Source organism: Chlorocebus sabaeus, chromosome 18 (genome assembly GCF_047675955.1).
Source record: "Chlorocebus sabaeus isolate Y175 chromosome 18, mChlSab1.0.hap1, whole genome shotgun sequence".
Taxonomy (NCBI): Eukaryota; Metazoa; Chordata; class Mammalia; order Primates; family Cercopithecidae; genus Chlorocebus; species Chlorocebus sabaeus.
In genome coordinates, this window is record NC_132921.1 from 45,843,071 (window position 1) to 45,863,590 (window position 20,520).

At 40.9% G+C, this 20,520-nt stretch overlaps 1 protein-coding gene across 12 annotated transcripts in view; it reads right to left on the reverse strand.

Moving 5' to 3' along the window:
• Nucleotides 1-3,605: 3,605 nt before the first annotated feature.
• The window catches only part of KIAA1328 (KIAA1328 ortholog), a 354,206-nt gene continuing 337,291 nt past the window's right edge, over nt 3,606-20,520 (reverse strand). For 11 of the 12 annotated variants that reach the window (XM_007974232.3, XM_007974231.3, XM_007974233.3 and 8 more), the window contains one exon: nt 3,606-6,862. In XM_007974232.3, the coding sequence (XP_007972423.3) occupies nt 6,652-6,862 (211 nt within the window). In that variant the 3' untranslated portion in view covers nt 3,606-6,651. The remainder of the gene's footprint in view (nt 6,863-20,520) is intronic. The other variant, XM_073006360.1, reaches the window with a different exon arrangement.

Here is a 20,520-nt window from a genome sequence, read left to right on the forward strand (position 1 = left end):
TAAAAACAATCAACACATATTAACTTAAAATACTTTATTGCTAAGGATCATCTGAGCCTTCAGTGGGTTGTAATCTTTTTTTTTTTTTTTTTTTTTTTCTGAGATGGAATCTTGCTCTGTCTCCCAGGCTGGAGTGCAATGGTGCAATCTCAGCTCACTGCAACTTCCGCCTCCCGGGTTCAAGAGATTCTCCTGCCTCAGCCTCCTGAGTAGCTGGGATTACAGGTGCCTGCCACCGCACCCAGTTGATTTTTGTATTTTTTAGTAGAGATGGGGTTTCGCCATGTTGGCCAGGCTGGTCTTGAACTCCTGACCTCAGGTGATCCACCCGCCTTGGCCTCTCAAAGTGCTGGGATTACAGGCATGAGCCACCATGCCTGGCTGGGGGTTGTAATCTCTTTTGGCTCATGGAGGGTCTTGCCTTGATGTTGATGGCTACTGACTGATCAGCGTGGGTTGCTGATCAGTGTGGCTGTAGCAATTTCTTAAAATAAGACAACAATGAAGTTTGGCACATAATTGACCCTTCCTCTCATGAAAATTTATCTGCAGCATGTGATGCTATTGGATAGCATTTTACCCACTGTAGAACATCTTTCAAAATTGGAATCAATTCCCTCAAACCCTGATGCTGCTTTATTAAATTTATATAATATTCTAAGTCCTTTGTTGTCATTTCAATTATGTTCACAGCATCTTCACCAGAAGTAGATTCCATCTCAAGAAACCACTTTCTTTGCTCATCCAGAAGAACCAGCTCCTCATCCGTTCAAGTTTTATCATGAGATTGCAGCAATTCAGTCATATCTTTAGCTTCACTTCTAATTCTAGTTCTCTTGCTATTTCCACCACATCTGCAGTGACCTCCTTCATTAAAGTCTTGAATCCCTCAAAGTCATCCATGAGGATTAGAATCAACTTCTTCCAAACTCCTGTTAATCTTGCTATTTTGACCTCCTCCCATGAATCACAGATGTTCTTAATGGCACCTAGGATGGTGAATCCTTTCCAGAAGGTTTTCAATTTACGTGGCAGAAATCCATCAGATAAATCATTATCTATGGTAGCAATAGCCTCAAAAATGTATTTCTCAAACAATAAGATGTGGAAATTTGAAATTACTCCTTGATCCATGGGCTGCAGAATGGATGCTGTGTTAGGAGGCATGAAAACAACATTCATCTTGTAAGTCTTCATCAAAGCTCTTGGGTGACCAAGTACATTGTAACAACAGTCATATTTTGAAAGAAATCTTTTAATCTGAGCAGTAGGCCTCAACAGTATGCTTAAAATATTCAGTACACCATGCTGTAAACAGATGTGCTGCTATACAAGCTTTGTTGTTCCTTTTATAGAGCACGGGCAGAGTAGATTTAGCATCATTCTGAATAGCCCTCGGATTTTCAGAATGGTAAATGAGCACTGGCTTTAACTTAAAGTCACTAACTACATTAGCCCCTAACAAGAGAGTCAGTCTGTCCTTTGACGCTTTGAAGCCAGGCATTGACTTCTCCTCTCTAATTATGGAAGTCCTCAATGGCATCTTCTTCCAACAGAAGGTTGTTTCATTTACATTGAAAATCCATTGTTTAGTGGAGCTACATTCATCAATGATCCTAAGTAGATCTTCTGGATAAATAACTTGCCATAGCTTCTACATCAGCACTTGCTGTTTCACATTATACTTTTATATTATGGAGATGGTCTCTTTCCTTAAACCTCTGCTAGCTGCAAGCTTTTCATCTACAACTTCCTCATCTCTCTCAGCCTTCACAGAATTGAAGAAAGTCAGAGCTTTGCTCTGGATTAGGCTTTGGTTTAAGGGAGTGTCCATACAAAAAAGTTTCGAATGGGCCCAGGCGTGGTGGCTCATGCCTGTAATCCCAGCACTATGAGAGGCTGAGGTGAGCGGATCATCTGCGGTCGGGAGCTCGAGACCAGCCTGACCAACATGGAGAAACCCCGTCTCTATAAAAATACAAAATTAGCTGGATGTGGTGGTGCATGCCTGTAATCCCAGCTACTGGGGAGGCTGAGGCAGGAGAATTGCTTGAACCTGGGAGGTGGAGGTGTGGAGGCTGCGGTGAGCTGAGATTGCGCCATTGCACTCCAGCCTGGGCAACAAGAGTGAAACTCTGTCTCAAAAAAACAAAAACAAAAACAAAAATAAAGTTTTGCATGGATCTTCATAGCAGCATTCTTCATAACAACAACAACAACAAAAAATGGGGAACAACCCAAATGTCCATCAACTGACGAATGGATAAACAAAAATGTCATATATTCATATGATACCATATTAATTTGGCAATCAAAAGGAACCATGTATATGTGACAGCATGGATGAACCTTGAAAACATCATGCTGTGAAAGAAGCCAGTCACAGAAGACCACATAGAATATGGTTTCATTAATATGATGTGTCCAGATATGCAAATGTATAGAGACAGCAAGTCAATGGTTGCCTAAGGCTGGCAGTATGGAGGGTGACTGCTAAAGGGTATGGGTTTCTTTTTGGGGTGATGAAAATTGATTTTCTAAAATTGATTGTGGTGATGGTGGCAACTCTGTGAATATACAAAGACCACTGAACTGTACACTTTAAATAGGTAGACTGTACAGTATTTGAATAATATAAGGCTATTGCCAAAAAAAATTAAAAAAGGAAGTAGTGTCTATGGGCTTTGGTTGCTGATTGGCCAGGAGTGCTGAAAAGTCAAGAGTAAAAACTTGACTTTGACTCACCTCTCTTTAAACTGGGCTTGGGTGAAAGCCAGTTTGTGAGGTGTTAAGGGGCAATGAATCCAAGACTGCTCCCTTTAGAAGTCTTGTTATAAAAGGAAAGAGAGAACCACAATGGTGGAAAGAAGGGATGAGAAAGTCAGATGAAAGTCTGGGCTATTCACAGGGTATTTTTTTCAAATTACAGGGGATCTTACAGTTGATTGAAGTCCCTTCATTTCCAGACTGGGTCTCCAGATTCCTAAACACCCAAATGGTGTTGCCAGTAATCTATGAGCAATTTTCATTTTCAGTTCAGGAGCTGTTTGAGTAATGATCCTGTTCCTGCTACCTGTGCCTTGGAGGGGCAGGTGTGAAGTCTCCTTATTCAGGTGCAGGTGCCAGCCTGGCTTTGTCTCTGTCTTAGTTGAATCCACAGGTGTAATCTCAGAATTGAGCATTTTAGGCACCGAAGCCCTCACATACATTCTTCCAGCAACTAAAGGTAACTAGGCAGGGCCATTTTTCTTGTCTTAAAGTGCTGTGATATTTGTTCCTTGCTGAGCAGCTATGGGGCTAGGCACAGAGAAGAGACTTAGAGGTGCACATAGATTGAATGTTCTGTTCCAACAAGCACACAATCTAGAGGCGGCTTGGTGTCCACGTGATGTGAGTGAGCAGGGGCCACAGCAGAAAAACCTACTGGGATGTGACAAACCATTTCCTTTCTCTCAGTCGACCACAGGCTCCTGCTGTTTTAACACGTACTGAGGAAAATAACATTTTGATAACCTGCAGCTCTGCACTAGCTTTCAAGCTATGCCTCACTGATCTGATGAGGGATGTTCAAGGGACAATTCAATATCAAACCCATATGGGGAAAATAGCCATAGAGATGATTTATTAACTTAAAATCGCATACGTACATAAACATTTGCCAACATTCAAAATACACTCTGAGCTGAGGATAAATTGTGAGTTGGAAGGAGTCCGCCACAGCCTCCGTCTCTCTGCCCCATCAGGCCTCTCCTCTCCCCTGATTCTCTGGCCAGCAGATCTCTATTGTGAACTTGGTGCCAGAAGCAGAGACAAGTGAACAGTGGCTCTGAGGGAGGAGAAAGAGTCCCTCCCACCCCATGACATTTGGGGTGCTCTAGAAAAGTCCCCATCATGGGGATCAGGTTAGAATAAACACAAGTTTGCCTCCTGGAAAGCGGACTGTCAGCAAAAGCTTTTCTGTGATTCACTTTGGTTCTCTACATCAAGCACTGTGGGCCTTACTTAGGGAGTTCAAAGGACATGCTGTGTCCTTTTCCATTTTGTAAACATTGATTGGTTTTTCCTTCACAGGAGGTGGGCAGCAGGGTGGGCAATGCTGTGGCATTATCCACAACACCCTTGGCATGTGTCCCGTCTTGCTTTGGGGAAGTGTCTAGAGGCTGGATGAGCAAATCCCAACCAGTCAAGGGTGGGGGACCTGACAGAGAGGAAAGGCAGATTCCTTTGTGCCAGATCCTTTCTCTTGGGATAGTCTGCAACAGCTTTGAGGGTCTGCAACAACCTTTCATTCATATGTATGCATATATTTCAAAATAAATTTAAATCGCTTAAAATGTTAACAGGTACTATTCAATTAATAATGAAGACATTAGATTATATACAAATTCACATCCTATTGCCCTTGCACCAACACCAACAAAATGTCCACAAGTTAGAAAAAGGCAACTGGTGATGAGTTTGGCATGTGAAAAATGTATTGGCTGATACTTTGTTGAAAGTCCATCTCTGCTTTTCCAAATTGGCCATTCAAGAAGAAGCAATTAAACTCCACTCTGTGGCTGCTGTGATCCCCAAAAAGCCTTTAGTTTAGACTATGTTTATTATTTTCCAAAGGCAAACAAGCTTCTTAAAGAAACTGTGATCCTTTTCTTGATCCTCCGGCATCTTCTCACTCCAGAGTTTTAAGGACACTGGAGTCCGGAATGGGTGACTGTGGGCATGGGAGCAGTCTATGGGAGTCAGGTACACTTAAGCTAGTCATGACACAGGGCGCAAGGAAAAGAAAGTTCTGGCAACCTAACTTTATCTGAAAAAATGGCTGAGGGCTCTTAGTTTGCCATCCACCCATTTCTGCCATACCACAGAAAGCTCCACACTCCAAAGGCTTTATGATTTGGGATCAAACTGATTTGGTTACTCTCAGAGGTGAGCTTTATAAGGAAATTTTAATCTGTAATGGTTTTCCAACTTTTTAAGGGAATGACTACAACTAGTTAGTCCTGACTTTATGTTTATTTCAGAAGAAAAATATAATATTGGTGGGCTCCATTCTTTTCTCCTCCAAAGAATTAAAAAACCCAAGTGAAAGAAGGCTGGGTGGAGGTGACAGCACCAGGCTTAGCATGAAGAGACATGAACTTTGGATCTATCTGGACAAGGAGGCTGCTTAACAAGGCTTTTCTAGATTGAAATAATCTAGTTTCAATTAAAATAATAATTCAGGGAAGCCACACAGACTCAATGCATGCAGGCTGCCCTGGGTGGTCTGACTTTGTCTACCAACACTGACTAACAAAGTCTTGCTCCCAGTTTAAGTTGGGGTTGGTAAAAAGGAGAGAAAAAAAGTCACACCCTCCAGATCAAATAAAATTCCCAAGTAATACACATCTGGGAACACACTCTCCCCTTGCTTTCAATGACTGGAGCGTTTTGAACTCTGGCTAAACCAGGCTCATCATCCCCATTAGCTTGAGAGGCTACTAGGGACCACTGCAAGCTGAAGGACCCATCTCAAGAGCTCTGTGGGAGAAAAGACAGCAGATAGGATGAGGTCTGCACTGCATAACTTCCATAGGCTTTCTCTGGGTCAAAATGAGGCCCAGTGGTGGAACATACTCTGGCAAGTTGAGATGGTTCTTTGGGGCCATGAGCAGAGCACTTGTGGGGCCTGGTCAGCTTGTATCCTTCAATCCTCATGGAGGAAAAGGGAGGGCCAGAGGAAGCCCATCAGCTTGCAGCAGCTGGTGTCACTCTCTCTCTAGTGGCATTTTCCCTAGACACAACCATGGGAAGTTCACAGGAGCACGTGTGATGGGGGGTGGGAGGTAGGGTGAATAAGCTGAACACTTGAGTCAACAAAAATACCTAGAGACTGATTGTTCTTATTCATTCTGGAATATTGGAGGGGTGGTCATCTGAACACTGGTAGAAGAGTGCTTCAGGCTTGTGCCTCCATTGAATTTCCCCAGGGCTAATCACTCCCTGACATGATTTAGTACTGCTTGCTCCCAAGGATTGGCTGGGTCTCACCCTCTAGCCCATTGAGCTCTTTGGTTATGGGATGGGCAGCTGCCAGGCTGATGGCTACTGAGACTGACTCACAATTGGCTGTCAGTGTTGTTTGTGATGGCAGGGGCACCAACTCCAACTTCAGAATTAAAGGACCACTTATAGAGATGTAGTAGTGACAGAACAGGATGAGAAAGATGTGAGGGTTTGCCTTTCTGAAACTGCTTATGTTTCAAAGGGGTTACTTTTAGAGGGATCTTTCAATGGAGAGGTTTTTCTTGTACATAAAAGTGAGTCAGCCTTTTCTAGCAGAAGTATGAGAAGGAGACACTCTTGAAATGAGGCTGAATATGCAATGGTTTCCACCACACAGAAAGTATCCTATGTTAATTTTCTAATCTGTTTAGCATAAAAAAGATACCATCTTCCATTCCTACCCCCTTAGTGTGTTATCGATTGCCTGGTCTGATTGAAAACACCCTGGGATTTTAGAATGATTTCTATATTCAATACATAACAGGATGCTAGTGAGATAGGTCCCTGTGAAAAGAGAGACACAATTACTTTGCAATGAAATAATTTAAAATGCTAGATTGGTATGTGGGGAAACCCACAAATTTCCTAAGAAAATTCTGCAATATGTCAAATGAAAAATATATCTTCCAGAATCTGATTCTCCTCCAGCTCTTCAGGGGTTCTGTGCATCCCCATCTTCTTCCAGGTCGATTTTGGAAGACTGAGTCGGAAAGTACCATGATTCCAGGTCCCAGCTTCTCTGGAGGGACAGCGCTGAGATTTGGGAGCAGAGTTTGGGCTCAGAGACTGAACCAAATCCAACAAAGATGTCTCATACCTGTAAGAGATATAACCCAGACAGGAAAGGATCAGATTATTAGAAAATGAGAATCCAAGCCCAGCAGAAATGGGCTGTCCAGGGCAAGTATCAGATCACAGACCACATCGTGTGTAAGATGCTGCTTAGGGGAGCTTTTGTGAAGGTAAACACCAGAAGGACTTGAAGAACCTAGGCCCTGCTGCCTGTCCTTAAGCTCTTCTCTTCTGCTGACCTCTAACATTCCTTTATAACTTATGAAGAGAGATTGTAGAGTGGGAAGAGGAGTCATGATAACAGTAATGATATTAACAGTGACATTTACTGCAGGCTTACTGTCAGGCACTGTTCCTAACACTACAAATATTTAACCTTCCTATAACCCTCTAAAGAACCTTATGAAGTAGGTACTGTACTACTCTCATCTCCATTATAAACATGCCATGCGGAAATTAAAGCTCAGGGAAGTAACTCATCTAACAGAAAGCAATTACACAGCAGAGTCTAGAATTGAATCCAGGTGGTTTGTCTTCAGCACTTCCATCCAGGACACTAAAGCTGCCTGTCAAAATCTTCACAGACAGACTTGGTTCAAATCTCTGTTCTACCATTTGCAAGCTGTGGAATATTGGGGAAGTTATTCAGTCTCTCAGTTCAATCTTTTCATGTGTAAGGGGCTAGCAAAACTCCAGTGAGGATCAAATGAATTAATTGATAATACATAATAGGCACTGAATAAATGTTAGTTCCTTCCTGTTAACCCCCTTCCACTTTCTCTAGAAGTTTGGGAAAAGATTCTAAATCTATAAAGACATCCCTCCAAAGAAAGACTGCCTTGTGTCCAGCATTCTTATCAGAAAGGGTAAGTGTGGAGCAGCTCAGAGGTAAAGAAACAGTCTAGGGGCCGGGCGAGGTGGTTCACACCTGTAACCACCTTTGGAAGGCCAAGGTGGGTGGATCACTTGAGGTCAGGAGTTCGAGACCAGCCTGGACAACATGGTGAAACTCTGTCTCTACTAAAAATACAAAAATTAGGTGGGCATGGTGGTGTGTGCCTGTAGTCCCAGCTATTCAGGAGGCTGAGGCAGGAGAATCGTTTGAACCTGGGAAGTGGAGGCTGCAGTGAGCCGAGATTGTGCCACTGCATTCCAGCCTGGGCAACAGAGCAAACAAACAAACAACCCAACCAACCAACCAAAAAAAAAAAAAAACAATCTGGGGTACCACATAAGGCCCTAAGGGGTAGCTGGGGCCAGAACCTAGTTCCAAATTAATGGTGGTGACAATGGCAGAAGCAGCAATGGTGGGAGGTTGGGTTGTCTGTTTCCCAAGCCCACCCCTGTGGCAAAAATGTCATCTTTCTGGCCTGAGAACCGGGATAGGAACTGCTAGCATTAAGGCTATATAAATCCCAGTAAATTATTAGAAAATAAAAACACACACGTGGACATTACAATAAAGCATATCAGAGAGATATTAGAGTCCTTCAAAGAGTTTAGAATCTCTGGTTTTAAAAACTGCTACAACACTGCAAAGCGAATATCCACAGGCTTGGAAATAAAAATTAAGGATTGTTGCATTCGATAGGAAAACACCCACTATTCTCATATGCAATTTCTAATGAACCAATTATTAACGAGGAATACAATTTTTAAGTTTAATTTGTCTTTGTAATTGAAGATGCTACCACAGAAAGCATAAACAGGCACTGTGAATTACAGACAAATCATTAAATGATTTTTGGTTTCTTGTATGATCTCTATATGTTACAGGACATGCTAGAGAAAACATTAAAATTACATTGTATAGATTTGTATGTAAAATTAAATTCCAACATGTATGAAACTAATATGTATGAAGAGTTAATTCTTTTTAGAAAATCTGATTCCCAAGAATAATCACCTCTATATAAACTAAAATTCATATTTGAAAATATTATTAGAAATCTATCCAAATGTTGGCACAGCCTACAAAATACTCTTAGCAGCTCCACTGTCAGTTGCATCAACAGAAAGATCCTTCTCAAAATTAAAAATTACAAAAAATTGGGGGAAACAGTTCCAAGATGGCCAAATAGGAACAGATCCGGTCTGCAGCTCCCAGCATGATCGACAAAGAAGACAGGTGATTTCTGCATTTCTAGCTGAGGCACCTGGTTCAACTCATTGGGACTGGCTGGACAGTGGATGCAGCCCACGGAGGGCGAGCCGAAGCAAGGCGGGGCATTGCTGCACCTAGGAAGCGCAAGGGGTCGGGGGATTTCCCTTTCCTAGCCAAGGGAAGCCGTCACTGACAGTACCTGGAAAATCGGGACACTGCCACCCAAATACGGTGCTTTTCCAACAGTCTTAGCAAACAGCACACCAGGAGATTATATCCCACACCTGGCTCAGCAGGTCCCAGCCCACAGAGCCTTGCTCACTGCAGTCTGAGATCGAGTGAGACAGCAGCCTGGCAGGGGTATGGGCGTCCGCCATTGCTGAGACTTGAGTAGGTAAACAAAGCAACCGGGAAGCTTGAACTGGGTGGAGCCCGCTGCAGCTCAACAAGGCCTGCCTGCCTCTGTAGACTCCACCTCTGGAGGAAAGTCACAGCTGAACAAAAGGCAGCAGGAACTTCTGCAGACTTAAACATCCCTGACAGCTCTGAAGAGGGCAGTGGTTCTCCCAGCATGGTGTTTGAGCTGTGAGAATGGACAGACTGCCTCCTCAAGAGGGTCCCTGACTTCCATGTAGCCTAACTGGGAGACACTTCCCAGTAGGAGCCGACTGACACCTCATATAGCTGGGTGCCCCTCTGAGATGAAGCTTCCAGAGGAAGGATCAGGCAGCAATATTGCAGTTCTGCAACATTTGCTGTTCTGCAGCCATGCGCTGGTGATACCCAGGCAAACAGGGTCTGGAGTGGACCTCCAGCAAACTCTAACAGACCTGCAGCTGAGGGACCTGTTAGAAGGAAAACTAACAAAACAGAAAGGAATAGCAACATCAACAAAAAGGACATCTACACCAAAACCCCATCTGTAGGTCACCATCATGATACCAAAGGTAGATAAAACCACAAAGATGGGGAGAAACCAGAGCAGAAAAGCTGAAAATTCTAAAAAACCAGAGCACCACTTCTCCTCCAAAGGATCACAGCTCCTCGCCAGCAATGGGACAAAGCTGGACAGAGAATAACTTTGACGACTTGACAGAAGTAGGCTTCAGAAGGTTGGTAATAACAAACTTCTCCGAGCAAAAGGAGGATGTTCGAACCCATCGCAAGGAAGCTAAAAACCTTGAAAAAACATTAGACGAATGGCTAATTAGAATAAACAGTGTAGAGAAGACCTTAAATGACCTGATGGAGCTGAAAACCATGGCAGGAGAACTACGTGACGCATACAGAAGCTTCAGCAGCCGATTCGATCAAGTGGAAGAAAGGGTATCAGTGACTGAAGATCAAATGAATGAAATGAAGTGAGAAGTTTAGAGAAGAAAAGAGTAAAAAGAAATGAACAAAGCCTCCAAGAAATATGGGAATATGTGAAAAGACCAAATCTACATTTGATTGGTGTACCTGAAAGTGATAGGGAGAATAGAACCAAGCTGGAAAACACTCTTCAGGATATCATCCAGGAGAACTTCCCCAACCTAACAAGGCAGACCAACATTCAAATTCAGGAAATACAGAGAACACCACAAAGATACTCCTCGAGAAGAGCAACCCCAAGACACATAATTGTCACATTTACCAAAGTTGAAATGAAGGAAAAAATGTTAAGGGGCAGCCAGAGAGAAAGGTTGGGTTACCCACAAAGGGAAGCCCATCAGACTAACAGCAGATCTCTTGGCAGAAACTCTACAAGCCAGAAGAGAGTAGGGGCTAATATTCAACATTCTTAAAGAAAAGAATTTTCAACCCAGAATTTCATATCCAGCCAAACTAAGGTTCATAAGTGAAGGAGAAATAAAATCCTTTACGGACAAGCAAATGCTGAGAGATTCTGTCACCACCAGGCTTGCCTTACAAGAGCTCCTGAAGGAAGCACTAAATATGGAAAGGAACAACCAGTACCAGCCACTGCAAAAACATGCCAAATTGTAAAGACCATCGATGCTAGGAAGAAACTGCATCAACTAATGAGCAAAATAATCAGCTAACATCATAATGACAGGATGGAATTCACACATAACAATATTAATTTTAAATGTAAACGGGCTAAATGCCCCCAATTAAAAGACACAGACTGGCAAATTGGATAAAGAGTCAAGCCCCATCAGTGTGCTGTATTCAGGAGACCCCTCTTACGTGCAGAGACACACATAGGCTCAAAATAAAGGGATGGAGGAAGATCTACCAAGCAAATGGAAAGAAAAAAAAAAGAAAAAAAAGCAGGGGTTGCAATCCTAGTCTCTGATAAAACAGATTTTAAACCAACAAAGATTAAAAAAAGAAAAGAGAGAGACAAAGAAGGCCATCACATAATGGTAAAGGGATCAATTCAACAGGAAGAGCTAACTATCCTAAATATATATACACCCAATATAGGAGCACCCAGATTCATAAAGCAAGTCCTTAGAGACCGACAAAGAGACTTAGACTCCCAAAAAATAATAATGGGAGACTTTAACACCCCACTCTCAATACTAGACAGATCAACAAGACAGAAGGCTAACAAGGATATCCAGGACTTTAACTCAGCTCTGCATCAAGTGGACCTAATAGACGTCTACAGAACTCTCCACCCCAAATCAACAGAATATATACTCTTCTCAGCACTGCATCACACTTATTCCAAAATTGACCACATAGTTGGAAGTAAAGCACTCCTCAGCAAATGTAAAATAACATAAATCACAACAAACTGTCTCTCAGACCACAGTGCAATCAAATTAGAACTCCGAGTTAAGAAACTCACTCAAAACTGCACAACTACATGGAAACTGAACAATCTGCTCCGGAATGACTACTGGGTACATAATGAAATGAAGGCAGAAATAAAGATGTTCTTTGAAACCAATGAGAACAAAGACATGTGTACCAGAAGCTCTGAGACACATTTAAAGCAGTGTGTAGAGGGAAATTTATAGCACTAAATGCCCACAAGAGAAAACAGGAAAGATCTAAAATCAACACTCTAACATCACAATTAAAAGAACCACAGAAGCAAGAGCAAACAAATTCAAAAGCTAGCAGAGGGCAAGAAATAACTAAGATCAGAGCAGAACTGAAGGAAATAGAGACACAAACCCTTCAAAAAATCAAGGAATCCAGGAGCTGGTTTTTTGAAAAGATAAACAAAATTGATAGACCACTAGCAAGACTAATAAAGAAAAAAGAGAGAAGAATCAAATAGATGCAATAAAATATGATAAAGGGGATATCACCACCGATTCCACAGAAGTACAAACTACCATCAGAGAATACTATGAACACCTCTATGCAAATAAACTAGAAAATCTAGAAGAAATGGATACATTCCTGGACACATACACCCTCCCAAGACTAAACCAAGAAGAAACTGAATCCCTGAATACACCAATAACAGGCTCTGAAATTGGGGCAATAATTAATAGCCTACCAATCAAAAGAAGTCCAGGATCAGACAGATTCACAGCCAAATTCTACCAGAAGTACAAAGAGGAGCTGGTACCATTCCTTCTGAAACTATTCCAATGAATAGAAAAAGAGGGACTCCTCCATAACTCATTTTATGAGGCCAGCATTATCCTCATACCAAAGCCTGGCAGAGACACAACAAAAAAAGAGAATTTTAGACCAGTATCCCTGATGAACATCGATGCAAAAATCCTCAATAAAATACTGGCAAACTTAATTCAGCAGTACATCAAAAAGCTTATCCACCACAATCAAGTTGGCTTCATCCCTGGGATACAAGGATGGTTCAACATACTCAAATCAATAAACGTAATCCATCACAAAACAGAACCAAAGACAAAAACCACAAGATTATCTCAATAGATGGAGAAAAGTCCTTGACAAAATTCAACAGTCCTTCAGGCTAAAAACTCTCAATAAACTAGGTACTGATGGAACGTATCTCAAAATAATAAGAGCTATTTATGACAAACCCACAGCCAATATCATACTGAATGGGCAAAAACTGGAAGCATTCCCTTTGAAAACTGGCACAATTCAGGGATGCCCTCTCTCACCATTCCTATTCAACATAGCGTTGGAAGTTCTGGCTAGGGCAATCAGGCAGAGAAAGAAATAAAGGGTATTCAATTAGGAAAAGAGGAAGTCAAATTGTCCCTGTTTGCAGATGACTTGACTGTATATTTAGAAAACCCCATCGTCTCAGCCCCAAATCTCCTTAAGCTGCTGAGCAACTTCAGCAAAGTCTCAGGATACAAAATCAATGTGCAAAAATCACAAGCATTCCTATACAGCAATAACGGACAGAGTCAAATCATGAATGAACTCCCATTCATAATTGCTGCAAAGAGAATAAAATACCTAGGAATACAACTTACAAGGGACATGAAGGACCTCTTTAAGGAGAACTATAAACCACTGCTCAATGAAATAAAATAGGATACAAACAAATGGAAGAACATTCTATGCTCATGGATAGGAAGAATCAATATTGTGAAAATGGCCATACTGCCCAAGGTAATTTACAGATTCAATGCCATCCCCATCAAGCTACCAATGACTTTCTTCACAGAATTGGAAAAAAATACTTTAAAGTTCACATGGAACCAAAAAAGAGCCTGCATTGCTAAGACAATCCTAAGCAAAAAGAACAAAACTGAAGGCATCACGCTACCTGACTTCAAACTATACTACAAAGCTACAATAACCAAAACAGCATGGTACTGGTACCAAAACAGAGATATAGACCAATGGAATAGAACAGAGGCCTCAGAAATAATGCCACACATCTACAACCATCTGATCTCTGACAAACCTGGCAAAAACAAGAAATGGGGAAAAGATTCCCTATTTAATAAATGATGCTGGGAAAACAGGCTAGCCATGAGTAGAAAGCTGAAACTGGATCCCTTCCTTACACCTTATACAAAAATTAACTCAAGATTGATTAAAGACTTAAATGTTAGACCTAAAACCATAAAAACCCTGGAAGAAAACCTAGGCAATATCATTCAGGACATAGGCATGGGCAAGGACTTCATGTCTAAAACACCAAAAGCAATGGCAACAAAAGCCAAAATAGACAAATGAGATCTAATTAAACTAAAGAGCTTCTGCACAACAAAAGAAACTACCATCAGAGTGAACAGGCAACCTACAGAATGGGAGAAAATTTTTGCAATCTACCCATCTGACAAAGGGCTAATATACAGAATCTACAAAGAACTTAAACAAATTTACATGAAAAAATCAAACAACCCTATCAAAAAGTGGGCAAAGGATATGAACACACACTTCTCCAAAGAAGACATTTATGCAGCCAACAGACACATGAAAAAATGCTCATCACCACTGGTCATCAGAGAAATGCAAATCAAAACCACAATGAGATATCTAATACCAATTAGAATAGCGATCACTAAAAAGTCAGGAAATAATGGGTGCTGGAGAAGATGTGGAGAAATAGGAAGACTTTTACACTGTTAGTGGGACTGTAAACTAGTTCAACCATTGTGGAAGACAGTGTGGTGATTCCTCAAGGATCTAGAACTAGAAACACCATTTGACCCAGCGATCCCATTGCTGAGTATGCACCCAAAGAATTATAAATCATGCTACTATAAAGACACATGCACACATATGTTTACTGTGGCACTATTTACAATAGCAAAGACTTGGAACCAACCCAAATGTCCATCAATGATAGACAGGATTAAGAAAATGTGGCACATATACACCATGGAATACTATGCAGCCATAAAAAAGGATGAGTTCATGTCCTTTGTAAGGACATGGATGAAGCTGGAAACCACCATTCTGAGCAAACTATCACAAGTGCAGAAAACTAAACACCACATGTTCTCACTCAGGTGGGTACTGTACAATGGGAACACTTGGACACTGGAAGGGGAACATCACACACCGGGGCCTGTCGTGTGGTGGGAGGAGGGGGGAGGGATAGCATTAGGAGATACACCTAATGTAAATGATGAGTTAATGGGTGCAGCACACCAACATGGCACATGTATACATATGTAACAAACCTGTACGTTGTGCACATGTACCCTAGAACTTAAAGTATAATAATAAAAAAAATTACAAAAAAGTTTTTGTAATCTCATTTGGTAACAGTGACTGATGTTGCCTTTAATCATACCACCTAAAGTTGTTAAAAGTGTAAATTCTGATGACTTAATAAATGAATTTGGGCTGGGCCCAGTGGTTCATGCAGTGTGTGCAGTGGCGCACGCCTGTAATTCCAGCACTTTGGGAAGCCGAGGTGGGTGGATCACTTGATGTCAGGAGTTTGAGACCAGCCTGGCTAACATGGTGAAAAATCCCATCTCTACAAAAGTACAAAAATTAACTGGGTGTGGTGGCTCATGCCTGTAGTCCCAGCTACTTGGGAGGCTGAGGCAAGGGAATTGTTTGAACCCAGGAGGTGGAGGTTGCAGTGAGACAAGATTGTGCCACTGAAGCCTGGGCGACAGAGTGAAACTCTATCTCAAAAAATAATAAATAAATAAAATAAATAAATTTGAAGAAAAGTGAGTCAGAAAAACTTAAGGTTAATCAAGTTATCACATTAATAAAGTATTATTATTTTATCATATAAAATTATGATACTCAAAATATAGTTTTTTCCTATCTGTAGTTTTTATCATTCATATATTACTATTACCCTTCATGCTTTATTGATGTCCTTTTAAAGAAAAAAGCTTTGTATTCTAGCACCTTTAATTGCACTTTTTCCTTCTTTCTGAACAAGGGGCCCCACATTTTCATTTTACACTGGTCTGGCAAGTTATGTTGCTGGCCCTGCCCTCAAGTCCCAGGCAAGACTGCACTACTGTCTCAGGCCTGGAAATGTCATGACATTTTCTATGGTATGAAAATCTGTAAATTCAAATCCTTTCTGGCAGATTTTTCTTTTGCAGCTTTTATTGTCACAGAATGAAGGCAATATTTCAATACAGTTATCTGTCATTCAAAACAATGATTTCTGTGTTCAATCAACACATTCATTGTTTAAGGTGTAAACCTATGACTGGAGTACTGCTTCTAGGAAATTTTGCTTATGAGCAGGACAGACCTACTTCATGCTCAAGGAATGAGCTTTGTTTGAACTTTCCTTTGAGACACATGGCAATCTTGTGGTTATATTCATCTCTTAATATATAGATCATTAAATGTTTTTTAAATCAAACAATGGAAAATCTACACTTTTCTATCCAATTTCATGCTTAAAATAGCTAAGGGGAGGATACTCTGAGTGAGAAAATAATCTGCTGCTTTCTCTATTAAAAAGTAGAGCCAAAATAATTGGGAAAGAGAAAATAGATCAGAAATAAACCTTTTAGAGATGCAAACTGAAATCCAGAGCAACAATAAGGATTTGTGTTTCATCTAAAGACTGATTTAATAGGTACCAACATATTCAATCATTTGAAAGAAAACTGGGTTTCAAATTCTTTCAGAGTACTCATCACTATGAAATATAGTAAAAAAATTTAAAACATGGAAATAATGACCCACCATACTATAGAAACTTAGATCTGACATATTAGGATAAGTTATACAATAGCAAATTACTTTTGGAATTCCAATGGCTTAATACAATTCAATTATTTTTCATGCTCATCCTATACACTCAAAGTAGGTCCAGGCAGACAGTGGTTCCATCGCCTAGAATGTGGGCTTCTCAATTGTCTTGGCAGGAAAACAGACTGAAGAACTGTGCACACACAGGCTTTCCATAGCATGCAAGTGACAAAACACTTCTTATATCTGACTGGCCAGAATCCAGTTATGTCTCTCCAGAAGGAGAGAACTGGATATTGGCAAACACTACTAATGCCTACCCATGGAGGAATGAGTCTTAACATAATCTGGAATAATTTTCTTATTTTATTGATGAGGAAACTGAGGTCTAGAGAGGTATAAGTGAACTGAATGGAGTCACAGAGCAAATGAGTGGCAGAGCCAAGTGGTTTTTAACCCAGGCCCCTTGACTTCCCAGACTAGTACGTCTTCAATCTTTCCATCAAGATAAGTAAGAGGTGACACTAAAGCAAGAGCAAAAGAAGGTTGCTGTTACCAACTACATTTTATTTTAAAAGAATAGCATAATTAGTTGTAACTGAGTTATCTTTTCCTCCAACAAATTAATCTACTCAAGTACAAATGCTTATCTTTATGATTATGCTGTTACCATAAAAATTCCACTTCTCTCTCTAGGAGCCACATTCAATCATAGATTAGACTGCGGCAGAAGAATCAGAAAGTGTGTGGTAAGCAGGGCTCCGATTTCAGTTGTACCTCATAGCTAATTTTGTTCAATAAGTATATTGACAGTACTTTTGCTATCAGGAAAAACCAAATGATCTGGCAATTAAGAAGCAACAATATACCCAAGATTATTCCAAAAAGCAAAGCTTGAGAAATGACCCAATTTAATACAAGAATTATATATGCAATAAACCAAAATAAAAAATGAATTCCTGTGGGATTTTACACTAAATGTCAGAAAAGAGCAGTGTATTTATCAGCTGTGTTCTGTGAGCAGTGTGTTTTAGGTTGCTAAGGAGATATGTGATAGGAGACTATAAAGTTGATTAGCTTGGCCTGATCCTGCTGGGGCTGTGTAGTAGTCAAACAATTTAAAGGGACTTGCAACTTATCCATATCCATAAAGTACCATCCCTTGAAAAACCCAGACGATCTTTTAGCCATAGGTATTAACTATATTGGCTTGTCTTACCTCTGTACTTCACAGAGCCGGTACGCATGAGTTACCTAGGCACACAGGCTGAATTTAATAGCCTCATTATGGAGAAGAGATAAACAAAAGGCTTATCTGATCTGCTCTGCCAGTCCCATCCTGGAGGTAATCTGGACCAAGCTGGAGTGGCATTAATTCCGTCTTCCTAGAGCTCTTTCGTTTGCCTCTGAACTAGCAAGATAACAAGACAAAATCCAGAGGAGGATATAGCCTCTGTTGATTTGACTTGACTCCACGTTACCAACTCAAGAAAGGCCAGTCTGATGTGGTGTCCAAGAATACTAGCACATGGCCTAGAAACAAACTGATTTTATGGTCCATCTATGGACTACATCTGATAAGAAACTAACGATGTTACTGGACCTTTTCCCTCCCATTTCCTTTTTTGATTTTTTGTGATTTCAGTAGACACCTGATTTTCCTTCCATATCACCAACATCCTCTTCCTTTCCTGCCTTTTACATGAAAGAATGCCCCAGGGCTCAGTCCTTTGCTCTCATATCCTAGGTGATGCTATTCATTCTCATGGGATTTAATAACATCTATATGTTAATGATGGCTAAATGAATAGCGCCAATATCAACCTTGTCCCTGAGTTCCAGACTCACATTCCCAACTGCTACCTGATATATTTACTTGGAAGTGTAATGGGCATCTCAAACTATCCAAAACAGAACTCTTTTTTTTTCTCTGAATCCCACTCCTCTCAATCAACCCAGTGGCTCAGGCCAAAAACCTGCTGCTATTCTCGATTCTTACCTCTGGGCCTTTGCATGTGTTTCACTCTCTGTGTTGGATGCCTTCTTTCAGATCTTTGCTTGCTCTCTCCATTCATCTATGTCTTAAATGTCACCTCCTCAAAGAGGTCTTCTTTAGCCACTCCATCCGAAATAGCCATCACTCCACAGTCACCTTATTGCTTTATGGTTTTTATTTTATGTCACTCAATACACACACACAGACACACAGACACACACACACACTAGATATATATATATCCTATTGCCCCAATGGTATGGGCTCCATAAGAGTAGGGTCATTATTTTATTTACTGCTGTTATCTCCATGCAAAGCATGGTATCTAGCACAAGGTAGGTGCTCAGTATTTGTTGGAAAAAAAACAAAAACAAAAACAAAAAATCAACGATCTTACGACTTAAGGTTCAGCACCTTCTTCCATGGGTGACTTTTTAAAAATCTTTAGACAGCTCATCAATTTATTTCAAACATTCTGAAAAGCATTACCCATCCATCAATTCTTTGTTTACAAAAAAGGGATGCTTACACATGTGATTTGTGCAAATTACTTTTTTCACTTAATATATTGGGACCATTTTTCCATATGATATTTTACATTATCTTTAATGACATCAGATTACTTCACCTCCTGGATGTGCTCTGATTTACATTAATACAACCAATCCCCTGTTAAAGAGTAATTAGGTTAGGTCCACAAGTCCTTCAAGACTAAATCAACTGTCTCTTGTTTCTTCAGCCAATACCCAGAAGGTACTTCCCATTCCAGTTCATCATATGTTAGCAAGCTACTGCTATGATGTTCTGTAGTATCTCTCCCTTTATTCCCAGCCCTCCTCCTCACTCCCATTGCTTCTGGAGCTTTTGCTTCACAATACAGACTGCTATATTTTGCATTCTTTTTAGATTACACTTTCTATCTCCTAGTTTTAACTGAAACCTGGCTCTTTCTTCAGGTCAATGCTTCCTTTACATCCTTCTGAGTGGAAATCGTTTATATTCAACATGTGCTATATATTTCAGGGTCAAGAGGTAGGACTGGAATCACTTCTTTTGGCCCAGTCTCTCATTAAATTACTATTCCCTTGAGAATCCTGTCATCTGCTCTGTCATCCTCAACTGTGAACCCACTTGCTCCCAGTCACTGAAGATGTTAACACCTGATTCACAATATTCCCCTCCAATTCAACCCTGACCATAATCCCTGCTAATGCCAGCATCACAAGAATGACACTCAGTCAATATTCTGATGTCTTAGTTTTTTGACCTTCTCTCAATTCAAAAGACTTTAATGGCAAGCCTTTCCAATAGTCCTATCCTAGAACTTGTCATAAATTAAAACTACATCTCTTCTGAATTCAGTAATTCAAATATCCCAGGTACTTTCTGATGCCCATAGATTACTCTTCAAGCTTGGTTTTTCAGGCATTCCTACTATCTCTGCCTGCTGGTCTCACCAGACCAATGTAGGGGGAGGAGGGAAGGTGGTAAAAAGAAAAGAAAGTTTTATCTGAGGAATGTGAGCTCCTTTAAATTTAAATTTTAAAAAGGTGAGTTCTGGCCAGGCGTGGTGGCTCACGCCTATAATCCCAGCAGCTTGGGAGGCCGAGGCAGGAGAATTGCCTGAAGTTGGCAGTTTGAGACCAGCCTGGCCAACATGGTGGAACCCAATCTCTACTACAAATACAAAATTAGCCAGGCATGGTGGCACATGTCTGTAATCCCAGCTACTTGGGAGGCTGAGGCAGGAGAATCGGTTGAACCCGGGAGTGGAGGTTGCAGTGAGGTGAGATCGCGCCACTGCACTCCAGCCTGGGCAATGAGCGAAACTCCATCTCAATAAATAAATAAATAAATAAATAAATAAATAAATAAATAAATAAAAGAGTCCTCTTGCACCACAGGTGATTGCTCCCTCTGACCTATTCACGTGCTCCAGGTGACTGCAGAGTTTGCAGAGATGTTTGGGCTATAGCTTAGGATGTGAAGTGACCTCACAGGGCATTCCTCACCAAAAGAACATTTTTAGGGACTCCTC